The 21,710-nt window shown below is 41.1% G+C and overlaps 1 protein-coding gene across 7 annotated transcripts in view; it reads right to left on the bottom strand.

The window, feature by feature from the left end:
* The window catches only part of LOC138755725 (DNA topoisomerase 1-like), a 145,966-nt gene that overhangs the window by 113,436 nt on the left and 10,820 nt on the right, over positions 1–21,710 (bottom strand). For all 7 annotated transcript variants that reach the window (XM_069922192.1, XM_069922198.1, XM_069922195.1 and 4 more), the window contains 6 exons: positions 20,940–21,075; positions 20,426–20,525; positions 18,399–18,448; positions 15,461–15,569; positions 8,840–8,892; positions 1,309–1,422 (listed from right to left, as the gene is read on the bottom strand). In XM_069922192.1, the coding sequence (XP_069778293.1) occupies positions 1,309–1,422; positions 8,840–8,892; positions 15,461–15,569; positions 18,399–18,448; positions 20,426–20,525; positions 20,940–21,061 (548 nt within the window). In that variant the 5' untranslated portion in view covers positions 21,062–21,075. The remainder of the gene's footprint in view (positions 1–1,308; positions 1,423–8,839; positions 8,893–15,460; positions 15,570–18,398; positions 18,449–20,425; positions 20,526–20,939; positions 21,076–21,710) is intronic.

The raw sequence follows: 21,710 nt of genomic DNA, 5'->3' as shown, positions 1-21,710 counted from the left end.
GCTCCTGATCCTGGTGCAGTCAATGACAGACATGGTGAAAGTTTTCACTAGGACATTGCAACCATGGAAAAGTGGTATTATGATAACTAGAATCCATCAATGCTGACTGACTATTGTTGGACACTGACGGGGGAGGCATCAGATGCTGGGTACAAATGAAAATCAGCAACATAACATTTTCAAGTCAGTTGAACAAAAGGATCATTATGCGATTAAGCATGCTAAATTCAATACAAGTTAATTTAATATTTCTTCAACTTCCTACATGATACAGCAAATCTGAAATTATCTGTGTTCAGCTTGAAGTTGTCTATCATAATCCTCAAATTTCAGAAACCAAACTTCTTGGAAAAAAAATTGTTGTCCAGGTGTAATTAAGTATTATTTTATTGGTTATAAGGCAGCAATGCACTTCACTAAAGCATCACTACCATGTGTCATGGAATGGATACACAAGTGATTCCTTCATTTTCTATTCTGTAAATGCAAGTAAAATGAAGTTCAAGATACATCTTAATAAATTGCGAAGAATATCCAAACTTTAAATCTGTTTCTCATTTGCTCTCACAGTAACTATCCAATGATTAAAAAACATGACATGAGGAAATGACATTCAATTAATTCATTCAATTAATATCATTTCACTTTTCCTGATGGTAGTTTACGGTTATTTGCACTAAACAGCAATCATCATGAGGAAGGAAGGGGTTAACAGCAAGTAAAGAACACAGTTAGATTTTGCAGCATTATAAGGCAGGTGAAGCAATTCAAAAGGGACCAATTAGCACAACGACTAACTATAGCAATTTATTTTGAACCAATCAACTTAAGCAATGTTTGATAAGAGGCTGTCAATCTTATGTAGCAATCTAATATGTATGCAAGAAGCATACATATACTTTTGTAGGTTTAATGTCAAGAACTTGGATTTGCCAAGTCTGGTAGACACTTCTGGTATTAATCTAGTTAGCATTTGTTTCTTCTATAAGTGTTCATTCATGCCATCTGTCAGCATTTTAGGTAAAAATTTACTGTGTAAACTTTTGATTGGGCCAAATGTAACTCCACCCATGTGCAGACTGAACAAAGGGAAAAAGACACAAGTGAGTCACTTTCTGCTTGCTGCTTCCAGAGGAAGCATGTCTCTGGCCACAGTGAGCAGACAGCTTGAGTATTCTGCAGAATAAAGTAGTCTGACCAGGACGAAAGTTTGAGTATCGGCATTTTGTGAGGTCCACCGAACGAACCGGAATCCACACTTATCAGTAACAAAAATCAAGATTACTAAATATTGAGCATATTTCTTACTCTTCCAAATGCTGATCTTCCCTCTCTGAAGTTTCTTTACTTGTCAGTTTTTCAGCTATCATTTTTTCAGATGTGTCTTTAAATTCATTGTCTGTTTCACATTCATTATCTGATCTGCAGTTCAAGAAAAATATAACTGTCAAGTTTTTATTGAAGTTGGTAAATATCTCATGTTGAAACAAATTGGCAAACGATTATCAAATAGTATTATATCCGTTAATAAACAGAAAACCTTAAATTTGCAGTAGTGCCCATACAAGATAGATTATATGAAGGAAGAACCTTAAATGTTCTCAGTTTAACATGATTTAGATGGCATAAATTCTTTAAAATATTTTTAGTGAGTTTAACATATAAGCATACATACAGAATTTAAAAATTACGAAACAATTCATTTGTATATGAATAACCATGCACACAAAAATGAGTCGATGAAACGACATCAAGAATTGCTTAATAAACCTCAAAAACAGTTGATTTGAAATAATATATGACCAGGTTAAACCTGTTTGTTGAAATAAGTTGTATAAAAGAAAAAAACTAAATACTAAAACTACATCTAATATACCCCCCTCCCTCTAATCAAGATTACATACAATTAATAAAAAATGATAATGTGGAACCACTGGTAACTCCCAACAGGCAATGAATCACCGGAACCTACAGTAATTCTTAATTCTTCCAATTATTTTAAAAAATTAAGAATGGGCCCCACAATTTTGTAAATTGAAACATTCTATCGTTAATATTACATCTAATTTTCTTGAAACTTAAATAGGACATTAAATCATATCATGTCTGAGTAGAAGGATGAATCATCTTTACATTTCAATAAAGATTGCTAATCTGCAATCAATATGGTCAAAGCAAAAACTTTTTCCCGAGATGCTGACACATGGCATAAATGAACACTTATAGAAGAAACAAATGCTAACTAGATTAATACCAGAGTGTCTACCAGACTTGGAAAATCCAAGTTCTTGACATTAAACCTATAATCACGCTGTCCTTATGCAAACTGTATTCTTTAAATGACTGTCAAAAGGTTAGAGATAACCAGATAGTCTGCTCATTGAAAAATCCTTATTGTACTGGGTATATTACAAACTTAAACCTTAAACCTAGCTGTAAAAATTAATCCTATCCAGGGTGAACCCATGCAAAGCAGCAGGACCAAACAATTTTTCCATACCTTGATGAAGGGCTCAAGCTCGAAATGTTGGTAATGTATATTTTTTATCTTTGCTTTCTAAAAGACACTGTTTGACCTGCTGAGTTTCTCCAGCATTGTGTTTTTACTTCAACCATTATGTCTGCAGACTTTTGTGTTTCACTAAGGACCAGGCAACATATCTGGTCTGGTGGCAAAGGACTGTGTGGCCCAGCAGCAGTCCAAATCAGTCCACAGATGATGCTATATCGTTGACCCTCACCCATCTAGACACTCATCATTGGTTGGATGAACTATTCTCACTGGGACCAAACACCCCGCCCTGCAACTGGATTCTTGACAGAAAGTCCACAGCCAGTTCAGGTTGGCAGCAAAATCTCCAGTCTCACAACGAGCACTGGTGCAGCTCAAGTTTTAAAGAGAGAAACAAAGATTTAACTATTTCCAGTTTAACAATGTGACTTATAAAGTAAAATGACTGTGGCCCAAAGCTTGCTGCCATGCCCCAGATGTAACGGTCATGCAGATAATTAACTTTCTGATCCAGAATTTGATCCACTATTTATAAAGGTTTCAGCTGGACATCTTTATTTTGTTTTGCATCCACAGAACAGTACAGCACCGGAACAGGCCCTTTCACCCATGTTGCCTGCATCAAAAAGGATGCCCAAATTTAACTAAAACTCTACTGATAGCATATGACACATCTCCTTTTGTTCTCTGCATATTCATGCATCTACCTAGAAGCCTCTGAAGAAAGCCTCTGAAACTACTCAAAATTTGTTTGATTTAATCTCTCCTCATACAGGAGTGCCACACCCCCAGGAATAAGGTACTTGCATCAGAACAGGAAAAACTTAATCGACAGTATCAGAACTGGATCAAGTTGATTGACAGTAGTGCAAGTTACTTATATTCACAAATCTGGAAGAGTATTTGAAATATCAACCCTAAAATGCAAGTATTTCTGGCATCAGAAATTATGTGGACAGCAGCAAAATACTTCAGATTTGGGAAATACAAAATAAAAACAAAAATACTATGTGCGCGATCAACGACCACTTATAGATACGAAGCAAGTAGTCAAAGGCTTTATTGATCAGAAGACCCAGACATGCCTCTAAATGCTGCTGGCAAGTATGAGCAAGGAGACCAAGGCTCCTGGACCTTATTAGGGGATCTTATGGGATGTCTACAGGTACAGAAGGCAGGACAGCCTGCCCAGCTCAGTGAGGACACATTCTACCAAGTTCACCTTTTTTTGACTGATGTCCGGCAGGGTGTTGCAGGCCAATGTCCATTGGTATGGGTCTTGTTGTCCATACAGTTCAAAGGTTCAGCTGCTCGGGCGGTTTTATTCGGCACTGAGATCTCCGAAGTATCGCTGGCTGTATCATTGGTTCCAGCAGATCAGTGGCTTGTTCGCTCAGCTGGGTGTTGGAGGGTTGAACAGTGACTGTGTCTACTGGTTCCGCAGGGGGTGGGGAATTTGTTTATAACAGTCAGGGGGTGGGGGGGAAAGAGAGACACTCAAGGAGCCATTTTGAAGCTGGGATCATTACTTTGCCTGTTAGTGATCCTTGGGGCTGACTGGTCGTGGCCCGTGGGTATTGGGTGCACCTCCCGTGCCGGGGCTCATGCTCACGCCAGGTCTCGGATGGACATTGTATCATTCCGTCCGTCCAGGTACCTTAACAGCACCTACTGGGGGTTCGCATGCAGGAGGTGCACTTCTTCAACCAGTGGGTCCGCCTTGTGTGTTTTAACATGCTTACTGAGAAGTATCAGACCTGGGGTTGTCAGCCAGACCGGAAGCGTGGTTCCCAATTCTGACCTCCAAGGGAAGGAGAACAATTTTTAATGTGACGTTGCGTTAGTTGCTGTGCAAAACAGGGACCTGGTAGCATGCAGCGCTTCTGGAAGGACCTCTTGCCACTGGGATGCAGCATCCATTTTAACTTGAGGACCAAAAGGACAGCCTTCCAGATTGTACCATTGTCCCTCTCCACCTGCTCATTCCCACGGGGGTTGCAGCTGGTGGTTCTGCTCGTAGTTATACCCCTGGAAAGGAAGTATTGCCAAAATCCTCACTCATGAAGGTTGATCCTCGGTCACTATGAGCATAACTGGGGTATCTGAACAGAGTGAATACTGTGTGGAGTGCTTTAATGACCATGGATGTGGTCATGTTGGGGCAGGGATGGTGAATGGGAAATATGAGTACTTGTCCACGATGCTCAGGAAGTAGATGTTCTGATTCGTGGATGGAGGGGCCCCTTGAAGTCCATGCAGAGATCTTCGAAGGGGCAAGTGGCCTTGATGAGTTGGGCTCTCTCCAGTCTGTAAAATTGCAGCATGCATTCTGCACAGACCGGGCAATTGAGAGTGAGCTCCCTGACTTCCTCCACCGACCGAGTAGGAAAGGTTACAGGTCCTCACAAACTGGTAGAGCCTTGTGACCCCAGGGTGGTAGAGGTTATTGTGGAGGGCATGGAGGTGATCCACTTGCACCCTAAGGCAGGTTCCCCTAGACAGGGCATCGATTGGCTCATTGAGCTTGCCCGGTCAGTACAAGATCTCATAATTGTAGGTGGACAGCTCAATTCTCCACCTTATGATCTTGTCATTTTTGATTTTACCCCACTGCTTATTGTTAATCACAAAAGCAACGGCTCACTGGTCCATCAACAGGGTGAATGGTCTGTCGGCCGAGTAGTGCCTCCAATGGCGCACGGCCTCCACAATAGCTTGTGCCTCCTTCTCGATGGTGGAGTGCCTGTGTTCGGGGCCTTGGAGGGTGTGGGGAAAAAAATTCCACCGGCTTTCCTGCTTGGTTTAGTGTGGTGGCCAGAATGAAGTCGGAGGCATCACTTTCCACTTGGAATGGGACAGATTTATCAATGGCATGCATCCCTGCCTTGGCAATCTCATCCTTGATGCCCTTGAAAGCCTTACAGGCCTGTCGATGGAGGAAAGGTAGTAGTTTTCACCAGAGGTTGGGCCTTGTCTGCATAATTTGGCATCTATTGGGTGTAATACAATAAGAGGCCCAGGCACCTTTTTAAAGCCTTGGCGTTCTGTGGCAGAGTAATTCCAGAAGGGGCTGCCTGCACTCAGGATCAGGGGCGATGACGCTATGCTCCACCACATAACTTAGGATTGCCAGCCGCTTGTTACAAAACATGCACTTTTTCCTATTGTATGTGAGATTGAAGGCCTTTGCGGTGGCCAGGAACCTCTGCAGGCTCTCGTCATTCTCCCTCTGGCCACAGCCACAGATGGTGACATTGTCCAGGTATGAATATGTAGCCTTTAGTTCATTGTCATCCACCATGCAGTCCATTTCCCTTGCAACACTGACACCCCATTCATGAGGCCGAAGGGGACCTGTAGGAAATGGTAGAGTCGGCCATTGGCCTCAAACGCTGTGCACAGCCGGTCTTTTAGGCAAATCAGGATTTGGAGTTATGCCGACTTGAGGTTTAAGGTAGAGAAGACTCTATGCTTGGCAATCTCATTCACCATATCATATATGCAGGGCAAAGGCTAGGCATCCAGTAAGGTGAATCGGTTGATGGTCTGACTGTAGTCCAACACCATCCGGTACTTCTCCCCACTCTTCATCGTCACTACTTGTGACCTCCAGGGCCTGTTACTCTGTTCTATTATGCCCTCCCCCAGAGGCCACTCTACCACCATCTTAATGAATTCCCTATCCTCGGGGCTGTATCACTTGCTCTTAGTGGCCACAGGTTTGCAATCCGGGATGAGGTTTTGGAACAGTGGAGGCAGAGGGACCCAGAGGGTGGTCAGTCCATAGGTTAGGAACCCAGCCTGGCATTCGGGCAAGTGACTGGGCCTCTTTGGGGGAAGGGGAGGGGCCTCCCAGAATTGGTTATTACTGACGGTTGGGGGGGGGGGCATCAAACCGCATCAGCACACCCTAAGCTGGCACTGGAAATCCATCTATAATATGATGGGTATGCAGAGGTGGGACATTACTAGAAGTCAGAAGTTCTTATATTTAGTGCCCCCTACAGTCAGCATCACAGTACATCTCCCATGGATTTCTACAGAGGGGGATTTGGAGGCTAGTACTTCCTTTCACTTGCTGGGGATGTGGTCAGGGAATAATGTTTGCCCTGCCCAGATGCATGAAGCTTCCCGTGTCGAACAGGCAGTCCATGGTGTGGCCATTTACCTTAATGTCCATCATCGCTCACCCCATCTGGTGCAATGTCATTGGGTTTGCTGCCGCCAAGATGGCCACCCAGGAGATCATGAAGATGACCTCCCCCATGGATCGCATGCAGTGGGGTCCGGAAGTGAAGCTGGATGTGACATCACTCCGTGTCATCGCGCCCTTGGGACAGAAGTTCGATTCTCAGCAACCAGAAATGATGACGGAATTGGGTGGGCCCAAGATGGTAACGTGGGTTGCGGTCCACACATCGAACTGCTAGAGTAGGGCTTAGAGCGACATAACTTGGCATAGTTTCCATTCCTCCAGCAGTTCGAGCAGGTTGCAATAGGGGCCGGACAGTACTTTCACGGGTGTTTGCTTTGGCTGCAGTAGTTGCACCTCATATGCTTGGCAGTGGCAGTTAGGGACCCTGAGTCCCAAGATGGCGCCACCCGTTCTCCCCACCTGGTGGCCACGTGGCCCGCAGAGTAGGCCTCCACGTTCTTTTGGGCAGACTCTATCGCTTGGGCCATCTGTAGCACTTACTGTAAGGACCGACTGCCTTTCTCTAGTAGTCATTCCCATATTTGATGGGAGAGGAATCCAGTAACTAGCCCATCATGGATGATCTCCTCCTGGTAGGTTGCCAGTCATGTCCCGGCACCCGCAGTCTCATCCCTGCTCCTCCTTGGCCCTCACAAAATCATCGACTGACTCACCTGGACCCTGGCATCATGAGCCAAGCTGGAAGTGTGCATACTTCGCGTTCCTCGGGGCTCCGAATTGCTGTAGGGCCATTGCCTCGTCATATCCAGTGCAGTTGTGAATTAAATGGTATGCTCAGTGGCCCACAGCTGCAACAAGCAGATCGTACCGATCACCATTGGCTGTGTTTTCATGGCACCTCAGGAAGGCCTTCAAGCAGTGTAGCCGCATATCAAACTTTAGAGAGGCCTCTGATTCCTTTGGATCAATCTCCAGCTTCTCCAGTCGGATTTCCTTGTCGATGGCACTTTAAAATACTGATCAATATATTGTAGCGCAATCAATGACGACTCACAAACACGAAGCAGTCAAAGGCTTTATTGATCAGAAGACCCAGACATGCCTCTACATGCTGCTGGCTCACGTCCAAGGCAGGCATGAGGGAGGAGACTAGGGCTCTCAGCCTTTATTAGGTGATCTTGTGGGAAGAGGCTACAGGTACAGAAAGTGGGCCAGCCTGCCCAGCCCAGTGAGGACATGCCCACAGTACCATGTTCCACCTCTTCTGGAAACATATTTTGCATTCACTCTGAAAAGAGGCATTTGGCTGCACTGCACAACTCCCAAAATGCAGGAACTGATAGTGGTCATGCCTTAATTCAGAGCTACTTCCTGCCATGAATGCTCTTTATGCAAGGAAGCTGAATCTTGTGTCAATTGCTCTTCATAAATTGCTGCATGTACCCTGGCCTCATTTGGGATTCTCTGCCATCCTCTAATGCAGCATGCACTCATTCATTGACAACACTCCCACACAGCTGAAATGGTGCCGGCTGCATTGTGGTCTGGACATTTGAAACTAATTTCCTGATGTATAAACTTCAAGGAAAGATGGAGGATTTGGTATAACCCTTCTCGTCAGCTGTCCATCTTTAGTTTTGTACTTATTTCAGATTTGCTGAACATCTGATGTCTTTGTTGTTATAGGTTATTTTGGCATTTCTGACCCCCATGAAATAAGAAAGACCGAGTTACTAGTATTTTTTTTTTGGAAGTTAAAATCAAGTCTCAGTTACAAAGACCTGAAGAATATAACAACAGAAATCTAATTTCAGTATTGTGTGTTTGATGTCACTTGGACATGGTAAATGCCAAAATGTGTTGCAAACCAAGAATTCTTGTTCTAATTATAAAAAAAGTCATTGTTAACAAATGACATTAACTCACTAAAGCATGAACAAAAGTAGTTAAAGCCTAGGTAATGTGAAATTTGACTGAGCAATGCTATCCATCATTTACCAATGTTTTGCCTAATACATTTTACCTAACATCCTCTCATTTCTGAATTACTTATTAGCTACTTTAACTTGGTCATTAGAGAAAAAATGACACCCACAAACCCTAAAATTTTAATATGCAAAATATAGGCAGAAATAATCAAAATTACTTGAATCAAGTCAAAAAGCACTCACCTATTAAAATTGTTTTCTTTCTGGTCTTGCTGTTTACAGGAAGAATTCTTATTCTGTAATATAATGTACAATACTGAATATATGCATTTACCACTTAAACATCAAAACTATCTGCACATTGAAACCGTACATTTTAATGAAAGCCATTTTGAACCATTCCTCTTCAAACACTGGATTCTAATCTCAACTGCAATTCTGGTTTGTTTTGTTCACATCCACCACACATTCAGTATGCTCCAATATAATGGGTAAACCCTTTCCTAAATGCTATACCATGGGTTCATGTGTCCAATTGGAAGAATAGACAAGACTTGCGATTAACATCTCATCCAAAGCCAGCTCCAATTACCTTATCCCTATAAACAACCTGATGATGTATGGAGTTCAATGATTAGTTATGGAATAGTGGTCCAGCCAGTTGAGCCACTGCCTCACAATATGAGAGCAGAGTTCAATCCTGACCACAGAAGCTATCATGTTCTCCATGACATGGGATTATCTTGGTGCTCCAGTTTCGTCCTAAGTCTCAAACATATGCATATTGGTGGGTAAATTGGCCTCTAAATTGGCTGATGTGAAGGCGAGCATTAGAATGTGGGGAAAAATAAAAATGGATTCATGCAAATGGGTGATTGATGGTTGATACAGATTTGGACCAAAGATCTCATTTCTGTGCTGTATTTATCATGGGTTTACAACGGTAAATTACAATGGTCTGGGATTGCACTGAATGGATCATCTCCCAGTTCCATGTGATCATTTTTTCAAGTGACCATCTGTACCCATTTTAAATGGTACATTCCTGCATTTAAACCATAAATTTTCTAAAGAAATACAGAATTGTTCTGTTCTCCAACTCTCACAGTCCACTAACACATACATTAATACAAATATGTGAGAGACATTCTTCTAGTTATCTCAGTTTTCTAACCCCAAGGGAGCAAAGACCCCACAATCAAGTCCACATGATGGCACATATGCATCAGCTACCCTATGTTTGATATTTACATAGACAGTCAACTTCTGCTCCACATCCTGTACTATGAATGTATGTATGAATTTTTTTTGGATACTGAGCAAACTTTTCAATTTCTGATGCCAGTTATAGTGATATGCTCCACAGCTTTTAAAAAACACTTAAAGCAAGAACAACCAGGTTTTCATGTTTGTAGTTTAAAAAAATACATCGACGTTCATGAGCTGTGAGGAACTGAATACCTAATATTTTATGTATCATAGAAACATAGAAAATAGGTGTATGAGTAGGCCATTTGGCCCTTCAGGCCTACACTGCCATTCATTATGATCATGGCTGATCAGTACCCAGTTCCTGCCTTCTCCCCATACCCCCTAATCCCCTTGGCCACAAGGGCTAAATCTAACCTATACTTAAAATATTGACAGGAACCAGCCTCAACTACTTCCTGTGGCAAAGAATTCCACACATTTACCACTTTCTGAGAGAAGACATTTTTCCTCATCTCAGTCCTAAAAAAATTCCCCTTTATTCTTAAACTATCGACCCTGGTTCTGGCTTTTTCCAGCATTGGAAACAACCTTCCTGTGTCTTGTCAGTCTAAACCCTTAAGAATTTTATAAGTTTCTATAAGATCCCCTCAATCTTCTAAATTCCAGAGAATACAAGCCTAGTCTATCCAAGCCTAATCTATCCAACCTTTCTTTATATGAGAGTCCTCCATCCTGGTATCAGCCTAGTGAACCTTCTCTGCACCCTCTCCAAGGCAAGGATATCCTTCCTCAGATAAGACGACCAAATCTCCACGCAGTACTCCAGATGTGGTCTCACCAAGGCCCTGTGCAGCTGCAGCAGGATCTCCCTACTCCTGTACTCAAATCCTCTCGCTATGAATGCCAACATACCATTTGATCTCTTCACCTCCTGCTGCACCTGCAAGTCCACATTCAACGACTGATGCACAGCAACACCCAAGTCTCGCTGCATCTCCCCTTTCCTAAACAGATACCATTTAAATAATAATCCTCTTTCCTGTTCTTACCTCCAACGTGGATAACCTCACATTTATCCATATTATATTGCATCTGCGACATCCTGACCCACTTGCCTAACTTGTCCAAATCACCCTGCACTCTCCTAGCATCCTTCACACAGCTAACCCTGCCACCCAACCCCATATTGTCTGCAAATTTCGAGATACATCTAAGTCATTGATATATAAATGTCGTAAACAACTGCTGCCCCAGCACTGAGCCCTGCGGTTCCCCACTAGTCACTGGCTGCCATTCTGAAAAGAATTCATTTATTCTTACACTTTGCTTCCTGTCCCTCAACTAATTCTCTATCCACCTTAATACAATACCTCTTATACCGTGCTCTAAGTTTATACACTAGTCTTCTGTGCGGAATATCAAACGCCTTACTAAAGTCCAGACATACCACATCCACTGGTTCTTCCCTATCCACTCTACTGGTTACATCCTCAAAAAACTTTATTAGATTCATCAGACATGATTTCCCCTTCACAAAACCATGCTGACTCTGTGCGATGATAACACTACTTTCCAAATGTACTGCAATTGCATCTTTAATAACCGATTCCAGCACCTTTCCTACTACCGACGTCAGGCTAACTGGTCTGTAGTTTCCCAATTTCTCTCTCCCTCCCTTCTTAAAGAGTGGGGTTACGTTGGCCACCCTCCAATCCTCAGGAACTAATCCAGTATCCAAAGAGGTTTGAAACATTATAACCAACGCATCCACTATTTCCTGGGCTACTTCCTTCAGCATTCTCGGATGCAGACTATCCGGCCCCGGGGATTTATTCGCCTTTAATCCCTGCAATTTAACTAATACAACTTCTCAACTTACAATTATTTCCTTTAGTCCCTCTGTCACAACAGATCCCCAATCCTCAATAATTTCCTGTCTTCCTTGGTGAAGACAGAACTAAAATAGTTATTCAAACAGTTTGCCATACCCTTGTTCCCCATGATCAACGCATCCGTTTCTGTCTACAACGGACCCACATTCGTCGTAACTAACCTCTTTCTCTTAATGTAGCTATCAAAGGTTTTAGTCATTTTTTATGTTCCCTGACAGCTTCCTCTCATAATCCCTTTTACCTTTCCTAATTAATCCTTTTGTCCTCCTCTGCAGAACTCTGAATTTCTCCCAATTATCAGGGATATTATTCTTTTTGGCTAATTTGTAAGCTCCTTCTTTGGATTTGACACTCTCTTGGATCTCCCTTGTTAGCCACGGATGTGCTACCCTCCTCGATTTATTCTTTTTACAAACTGGGATGTACATTTTCTGCACTTGCTCCAAGCTATCCTTAAACGATTGCCATTGCATTTCTACCGTTAGTCCTTTAAGTACCATTCGCTAATCTATTTTAGCCAATTCACATCTCATACCATCAAAGTTACCCCTCTTCAAGTTCAAAACCTTTGGATCCATAATCAACTCTGTCACATTCCATCCTAATGAAGAATTCCACCATATTGTGGTCACTCTTGCCCAAGGCGTTCCTCACAACAAGATTGCTAATTAACCCTTCTCTATTACTCAATACCCAGTCAAGAATGGCTCGTTCCCTCGTCAGTTCCTCAACATGCTGATTTAGAAAACAATCCCGCATACATTCTTAGAAATCCTCTTAAACCTTACCCTTACCAATTTGGTTCACCCACTCTACACGTACATTAAAGTCACTCATTACAACTGCCGTCCCTTTGTTGCACGCATTACCAATTTCCTTCATGACTCCTTCACTAACCACTGCTACTGTTAGGCGGCCTGTACACTACTCCCACTAGTGTCTTCTGTCCCTTCGTGTTTTGCAACTCTACCCATATGGATTCCACTTCCTTTACACTGATGTCCTTCCTTTCTATGGCTTTCACCTCTTCCCTAACCAACAAGGCTACTCCACCTCCTTTTCCATTCTGTCTATTCCTCTTGAATGTCGAGTAACCCTGAATGTTGAGCTCCCAGTCACGTTCCCCTGAAGCCACGTCTCTGTGATCCCAACTATATCATAATTAATAGCTATCTCCACATTCAATTCCTCCACTTTATTACAAATGCTCCTTGCATTGAGACACAAAGCCTTCAGCCTTTCTTTAGCCACACTCTTATCCCTTTTACTATTATGTAAATAAATAGCTCTTGTTGATTTTCCAACCGCTTTTACTTGCCTGCCACTAATGCTTTTCACCTTGCTACTCTTTGCTTCTATTCTAATTTTACATCCCTCTGACTCTCTGGACTTGGTCCCATTCCCCTGGCACATTAGTCTAAACCTTCCCCAACAACACTAGCAAACAAACCCCCAAGAACATTGGTCCTGGCCCTGCTCAGATGCAGACCGTCCTGTCTGTTCCAGTCCCATCTGCCCCAGAACCGGTTCCAATGTTCCAAGAATCTGAATCCTTTCCTCCTACGCCACCTTTCAAGCCACAAATTTGTTCTAGTTATCTTGTTGTTCCTACTCTGACTAGCTCATGGCACGGGTATCAATCCAGATTCTTACCGTTGAGGTCCTACTCCTCAATTTACTTCCTAAATCGCTAAATTAATCTTGTCAGACCTCATGCTTTTTTTTCCCCTATGTCATCGGTACTGATATGGACCACGACAGTTGGCTGTTCTCCCTCCCCTTTCAGAATGTCCTGCAGCCGCTCTGAGACATCCTTGACCCTTGCACCAGGGAAGCAACACACCATCCATGAGTCTCATTTGCAGCCAGAGAAACTACTATCTATTCCCTTAACAATGGAATCCCCTATGACTATTGCCCTACCACTCTTTTTCCTGCCCTCTTGGACAGCAGCACCACCCACAGTGCCATGAACCTGGCTACTGCTGCCTACTCCTGGTAAGCCATCTCCCCCAACAGTATCCAAAACAGCATATCTGTTCTGCATATCAGAGAATATAGCTTCTGATCTAATGTGCGTCCCGAGCACGGTTTTTTTCAACGACAAGGATAAAAGGCAATCACGTGCAATGCATTGGCTCCATTGTGAACCAAAGAACTTAAAATGTTGACTTAAAATGGTGACTTAATTTTTTTTTAAATCTCACTTAGTTTTGGATACAATAAAGAAAAAAAAAATCAAACTTTAACCAGTTCTGGTACATTCAAAGAGCATCATCAACACAAAGATAATAGCTTACTTCTCAGGCTTGAGTGATATTTGTTTTGCAATGTTGATTTCATCATTAATTGATCCATCTAAGAGGAATAATTTGTGTGACAAAACCAGTATTAATTTTTGTGGTCTTGAACAGGCCAGAAAAAAAGGAAATTGATTATATTTTTGATATAGGCTGTGCACTTCGTGTTAAGACCATGGAAAACACGTTTGATACTTTTGTTTTTTGACAATTTTCCTAAATGTATGAGGGGAACTCGCTCATGATTTCCACAAATCATTGTTCCATATTAAGAAAATGGAAAAATTAGAAAATGTTAACTTTGTCCTGTGTATGAAGTCAATGTAGTACAAGAAATGGTCTTTATTGGATATTAAAGCATTAAGTAAGAAAAATAGTTATGATGTTGAGAAGAATTTGATTTATGTGGAGTAGGTTTTTATAGATCAAGACATTATCATGGGCCAAAGAGTCCATACTGTGCTGTAGTGATGATGAAGGGCTCAAGCCCAAAATGTTGGTTATGTATCTTTATCTTTACTACATAAAGTACATTGTTTGATCTACTGAGTTTCTCCAACATTGTTTTTACTTCAATCACGGTGTCTGCAGACTTCCACATTTTATCTTTGTGCTGCAATGTTCTATGTTTGACTCTTAAGTCTATGTCTGCTGATGTCTGATCTGTTGACCCCAACAATCTGAACCACTATTAGGATTTAAGTTGGTGGAACTTTCATTCTACACTATCGGAAAACATCAGAGCAGACTGTGTGTCTAGACCCATTTTTATCTTGTATTTCAGCAAAAACCTGGTTCTTACCAACTGTACAAGTGATAGTTATAACTCGAAGTGCATCATATAAAGTGATGGACCTACTCTTAAAGCAATCAAACCTTTATATTGCTTAATTTGGACAAGTTCAGATTTCCTCCCAAAATAAACAAAAGAAATTCATCTTCAGAAAAACAATTGTCCGGCAAAGTATATGAATATATCCATAGAAAATGACAAGTCAATTTCCAATAGGTTTATCAATTGGTACCTATTGGAAATAGGACAACTTTTAATGAAAGCAAGTTCTAAACCACAGACATCCATTAAAGATAGCTGAATTTGTATACAGGCACTGTAGGTGCAGAGAATTCAATCAAACAATGAGAAGCTGGAGAAACTCAACAGGTCAGAGAGCATTCACAAATTGATGCAGCCTGATCCAGTGAGTTCATCTGGTTTCTCATTCTTTGCAGCTGAATTTATATCACTAGTAAGTGAGAATGAGTCAGACATTAAAACCTGGCTCTCTATCTTCTACCTGTGAACTCTAGGGAGAGCCCCTGCTTTCCATATAGTATGGGACAAAGGAATGCCAGTAATGGATACAAACAAAAAAAGTTCTGGGAAAAATCTTATGGTCACTGATTGGAATGGACTTGATGGACAAACACACCTAAACTTTATTGAACAGTGTGTATTTTACCCTTTTTTTGTATTTTTTATCCTTATTCTTTTGTTTTCTGGTACAGAATTCTTTCAGCTGTTCATCCATATTCAAAAGCACATCTTCAAAGGATTCATGACATGAAGATCTGTGCAAAATAAAACACCCAAAAATTAAGTCACATCATCTCTGAAATGCTTCCAAACATCTACCTCATTTCCAAATTTCATCTGGTAACTAGAAAGGAAAAGAATCAGAAATTGTTGGAAATAATTAACCGCTCAGGCAGCATCTGTGGTCAAAAACATTTCAGGTTGACATCCTTATGTTAGAACTGGGTTTTGAAGTATTTAGTTTGGTGTGCTGAGTAGCTATTTTAACAACATAGCTAGAAAGTACCTTTAAGACTAATAAGTTATCATTTGAGTTTGGAGTATTTGGAATTCCTTTCTTATGCAAGTATACTTTCCCCATAATCCTTGATTCCCTGCTCAAAGATGGAGTAATATAGCATGGAAACAGACCCTTCAGCCCAATGGCCATTGATGTTCAAGTTATATCTCCAAGCTAGTCCCATTTGCCAATGCTTGGGACATATCTTGTCATATGATGTTTACATCATATTTTTAATGACATCATATTTTAATGACTCTTCTTTTGTACTAGGCATTTTATATTACAAAATAAGGTTGTACACAGAATACATATGTCCAAACTTAAACTCTCTCACTTTTATGCAGATATTGATCCTGTGACAGATTATTATATTTATATTGTATATAGATATGTTTTAAAAGGAGATAAATTGTGGCAGCTTTTTTTTAGTGTAGGTCACACACAAACACTTCAAAACAGATCACATTTAAAATGCCAGAGCTCTGCTCAATCCACAGTCCAGGCGCCTTTGCAAAACTTTGAAGAATGCCGATAAGGACTTCATAAGTTGATGTTAATTGGACATGCTGTGGAGTAATGTTGAAAAATTATATTATTAAAACAAGTTGCGATTCAATCCATGTAAATGATTAGGTTGCAGTTGGAATATGTTTAAACTTTGGAGGATTATGAACCTCCATAATGGCTTACTAAGATTATGACTAGGAGATAGAAAGATTTACCCAAACAGTACCAAAGTTATATCTATGAGATCACAGAGACACAAGGGACTGCATTGCCGAGATTTGGAGTTGCTGGAGGAACTCAGGTCAGGCAAACAAACTGATGATGTTTCAAGTCAAGAGCCTGCATTAGGACAGTGTAAGGGGGAGATAGCCAGAATAGAGGAGAGGAACAGGGGTGAGACAGGAGCTGGTAAGCAATGGGTAGATCTGGGTAGGGAGTGGTTGATAGATAGAAGCCAGGGAAGGATAAAGATAGTGACCATCTGGAAGGTGATAAGTAGAGACGTGAGAGATGGCAGATTACTGAATGTGATAACAATGGATGAATGGAAACAGATAAGCAAAGGATGGAGGGGATGGGGGACCTAGTGGGTCGAGTGGCAGTTGATAGGTAGATGGACACAGTTGGAAGAGGCAAAAGGAACTGGATGAGACTGGGATAATCTATATTAGGAGAGAGAAAAGAATAAAGTGGGTGCAGTAAAACTCAATGTTCAGGCATAGGATTGTCAACTATCCATGCCATATATAATGTTATTCTGGTTGGCAGATGAAATCAGCCCCACGTGGCTCCATCTGTCCATTAACATCTCCTCAGCTGGATCCACCCATCGTTTGAGAGTTCCTGCCTTATCCTTTGGCTCTTTACATGGACTATCAACTCTTTCCACTCAGTCCTGATGCATGGCTACGACCAGAAAAGCAACATCCCTTTACGTCCACAATGCTCCCTGACATACTCAATTCCTCTACTATCTTGCTTTTAACTATAAGAACATACCTCAGGAAAAATGTTGTTACATTGGCAAGATAACCATACCTCTGATATCAGAACCCACACAGAACTGTCCAACATTTCTTAGGCACCGTCCAGCCTGCCAATCAGGTGTGTGCTTGCCCACTAGTCAGAGCACACACTGTCATTGGCTGGCAGAGCAGGATATTTAAACTTGAGCACACCAATGCTCATTCTTTTTGTCATGTGGTCAGTTCCGGCACTCGTTCCAGGTCGTTGTCGCCATCCAGAGGGGAATGCAGATAAGGGGCTGGCAACCCTGAGGCCGACAAGGGTATCACTGGCAACCGAGTAGATACCAGCATTGTAGCCACAATCCTCTGTTTACTTGGGGTTAGAGGCTGTGTTTCTTCCCTGTAGGTAGCCAAATATGGCACCTCAGCAAGAGTCAGAACCCCCTGCTCATGGGTCATTACTCCCGGGCTTGGTGAGAGTTCAAACACACTCCTTTGTCACTTAGCCCCTTCTCCTGATTGGGATTGCAAACCTGGGTACAAGCCAGTAACTTTAACCTGTGTGCCTGTATCTGTGAAGCTGCTTGTATTGAACCTGTTTAGCTTAACCTGTGTGTGGAGTTGCAGCAGATAGACTGTGTTTGCTCTGGGACTCTCCCTGAGCCCTTTTTACTGTGTACTGTTTCAATAAAGCATGTATATTGTTGCACCGCACTGTGTCTGGACACACTTGTCTGCTGTACCCAAAAATGAACTCTTTCCACACAATAAATGTCATAAGAGAAAATGGCTTAAAAAAATGAGAATTATAAAGCATTTTTATCACACAAATTGGAAAATTAACTTTCCACTTAACCATTTAGTGAAATTAAAAATAGAAATGTGAGATAGTGAAGGAAAAAGATTATTATCATTTATTTGTCAAGTCAAAAACAGAAACAACAGAAGTGGAACCCAAATTTGGCTTTGAAATAAAAATAGTTGAAATATATGGATATTTTTGAAAGGGTTGCAAAAGTATTTGAATGGGTAGCTCATACAGCTGTAAAATATAACAAAGCACTCATTTAAAATATATAAAACACTACACATGAATATTTACTTACGTCTTCAACAATTTTCCTTTAATTTTCCTTTTAGTCTTGTCACAGCTTTTCTGTAAAAAAAATACTACCATTGAGTTATCGCAATTCAAAGCATAAAAGTAGAAAATGACTACTGCACTTAACAAGCTGTGAAAGTTATTTACACCTTTCTGGCTTTACACTTTGTGTTTAAGAAACCAGATAATAGAAAAGTTCTAAGTACTCAACCAAGTTCACAATAACTTGACTTCCTACAGCACATTTTCCCGTATCCGAAATTCTGAATACCAAAAAGATCCAAAATTTGAACTCTTTTTTTAAAGCACTAACATGACGTCACAAGTTGAAAACGATTTATCACCCAAGTTGCCCATGTCGAGCTCCGACACTCAGTTGGCACTAGTTTGGTAACAACAGAGCTCAAAACCAACCAAGAAGACAGACACTGAATGGCTGGATGTCAACTCAGAGAAGCAGGCTAGAATCTTGAGCCATCAGTGAGCAACTGGAGGAAGTCAGCAGGTCAGGCAGCACATGGGGAGAAATTAAGTGCAAGGGTCAGCTCTTAAACCAAAGGCCATGATCGCTGATTGTCCTCATTTCAGGTAACTCCCTTCCCTCTCTCTTTCTATTTCTTCTTTACCCTCCGCTGTACTTGGTTTACAAACTGTGTGCTGCTGTCTCCCAACTGTAACCGGTCAGAAGAATCCTTTGTCCTGGTGTCATCATGGAGAGGGGCCTACCAGGCAGGAGCAGGGACTGCGGCGGCGTTGGGGAGGTGTCGGGAATTGGTGGCAGTGGTGGGAAGGTATCAGGGGCTGGGACCGGTGACAGCTAATGCTATCGTGCTATTTTGGGATTTGTTTGGTTTTGTTCTGATAACTGCAAAAAACCCAAAAACCGAAGAATATCTGATCCCAAGAGTTTCGGATATGGAAATGTACTATATTACATTTTATTTTAAACATCAAGCACTTTAATTGCTTTTTTATATAAAAAAAAGTCTGCGTCCAAAAGCCATAATTTCCAGGACTTTTTGAACAATTTCTTGAGTAAATGTACCAAACTGCATAGAATAAGGCTGTACAATTCTAGGCCAAAAAAATTCTATTCCATTTGATCAGGTACATTGCTAGGTATTGCAAGAGGATGGCAATACCCATTTAGCAACCTAGCTATAAAAATGGTCAATCCCTGTTTTCTGTCATCAAAGACTGTGACCTCCACCATGGGTCCATGTAAAATGATAATGAGTTTATCATTGTACGAATTGTATAATGTACATCTGCACCTAGATTTAGGTTGGAGAGAGTCAATAAAGTGATCACATGGAGAATACTCATATCCAAAATATAGAAGGAAGAGCAAGTTGAAGATAACAGCCTGGGCCTTGAGAATTAGCAGACCAGGGGTGGCTTAAAGGATCAATAACAGCAAACTTGCCTTCAAAGGGTTTTAAACACAAATGATGGGCCAAAGGATTGATTTCCACAATTTTATCTCTATGCACTGCATTAGCATGTTGACTGTGATTATCCCAGGAATGTTCAGGCATCAAGAATACCAAGACAGGCATGTACGATGCAAAAAATATTTTCAAGTGATAGACTAACTCAAATCAGAATAACTTCTTGAATTTTGAAATGACAAAACAACTAATAAATTATGATTATGACAGAACAAAACAATCTGCAGTCATACGAGGTAACTGACAAAATGGGCAAGATACTCAGGACCAACAAGCAATGAACAACCCTTTTGGATACCACCTGGAGAACATTGAGGCAGCACTATTAACAAACCAGCAATCTAGGTTCAAATCCACCTGTCTGTAAGGAGTCTATACATCTTTCCCACATCCATGCGGGTTTCCTCCAGGTTCTCTGATGTACTCCCATGCTCCAAAGTAAGGTTAACAGGTTAATTTGTCATGAATTAACAGGGTGGTGAGGGTTTGTGGGCTGGAAGGACCTGTTACCTTGCCGTATCTCTTAAAAAAAACCCCAAAAAACAGATCACAAGTATAATTTTTTAAAATTATAACTTACATTTTGTTCAATTTTTATTGCTTTGTTTAGTTGCATCTTTGAAATGTCATCTTTGTGCATTTTGTTTAGGTCATTTTCTATTATGTTAATTTTGCGTTTCCTAAAAAGTAGGAAGAAAATTAAAAGGGCATATCAACATAATCAGATGTCATTTTAATTAATTTTTCAGAATGTGGGAGTTATTGGCAAGGCCAGAATTCATTGCACATAACTCAATGGTTACTCAATCTTGGTGAAAGAGTTTTGTATATTATGAGGGCAGATAGTCTCTGTGCATTCTTATGCAGTTCTTCCAACTCTTACATTGGTACATTATGGACAGCAAGCAGTCAATAGGATACTTTAGTATTGAATAAATTTGTACAAGTGAGTAATTTTCTGACAAACTGGGGGAAATTTGAAAGTAAACTATGCATCAAAGTTACACCCATTCAACCTTTTGGGGGAGAGCTGTTGTGCACGAAGGCAGCAGATAGCAAGAGAATGTGTGTTACAAATCTCATTAGATTATTACCTGCTCCTCAATTCTCTTTCAGTCTCATGCTGAGGTGATGAAATTTTCTTTGAATTTTTATTTTCCTCATCTTCTTTGTCCATTTTATTGAGCACTTGCTCTTTACCCTTGTCACTTGGCATTGCACCTTTCAAGTCTGGCAAAAATATAACCAAAAGTATTTGTCAAAGTAAAATATTGCAGATGTTGGAAAATATGTACTGTGGAAATACTATATGCAAATATTCCAACTTGCCTGTCATCAAATTGATTCTTATACATTACATATTATGACAGATTATAGATATATTTTGGATAAATTGGGGCAAGTTTTTTTTAGTGTAGGTCACATACATACACTTAAAAACAGATATCATTTAAAATACAGGAGCTCTGCTCAAGCCAGAGAGTCCAGCTCCAAGAGCCTTTGCAAAAGCTTTGGAAAGTGCCCAAGGGACTTCACTAATGGATTGTTGTTTTGAAAGGCAAAAGATAAAAGAACTCGGAGAACTATATTTGGAGCCGCAGGCTGTCTGGGAGTGCTGCTTGCTGTTCTAAGAGGGTCACGTGGTTTTGCAAGCAGAGAGAGTGTCAAACTGGCTTTTCTCTGAAAGAGAGAGAGAGAGAGAGAGAGAGAGAGAGATAGAGAGAGAGAGGGATATCAGTTCTGCAGTTTAACAGTCAGCAGCAACATCTGGGACTGGAACAGGACAAGCTGGCAAGCTTGTGGAAAAACCCAATTTGGAAGATGGCTTGTGAGTGTTTAGTTCAGCCTAGTCAAAGCCCTTGTGG

The sequence above is a fragment of the Narcine bancroftii genome, chromosome 2, assembly GCF_036971445.1.
Source record: "Narcine bancroftii isolate sNarBan1 chromosome 2, sNarBan1.hap1, whole genome shotgun sequence".
NCBI lineage: Eukaryota > Metazoa > Chordata > Chondrichthyes > Torpediniformes > Narcinidae > Narcine > Narcine bancroftii.
This window is presented reverse-complemented; position numbering and strand designations above follow the sequence as displayed.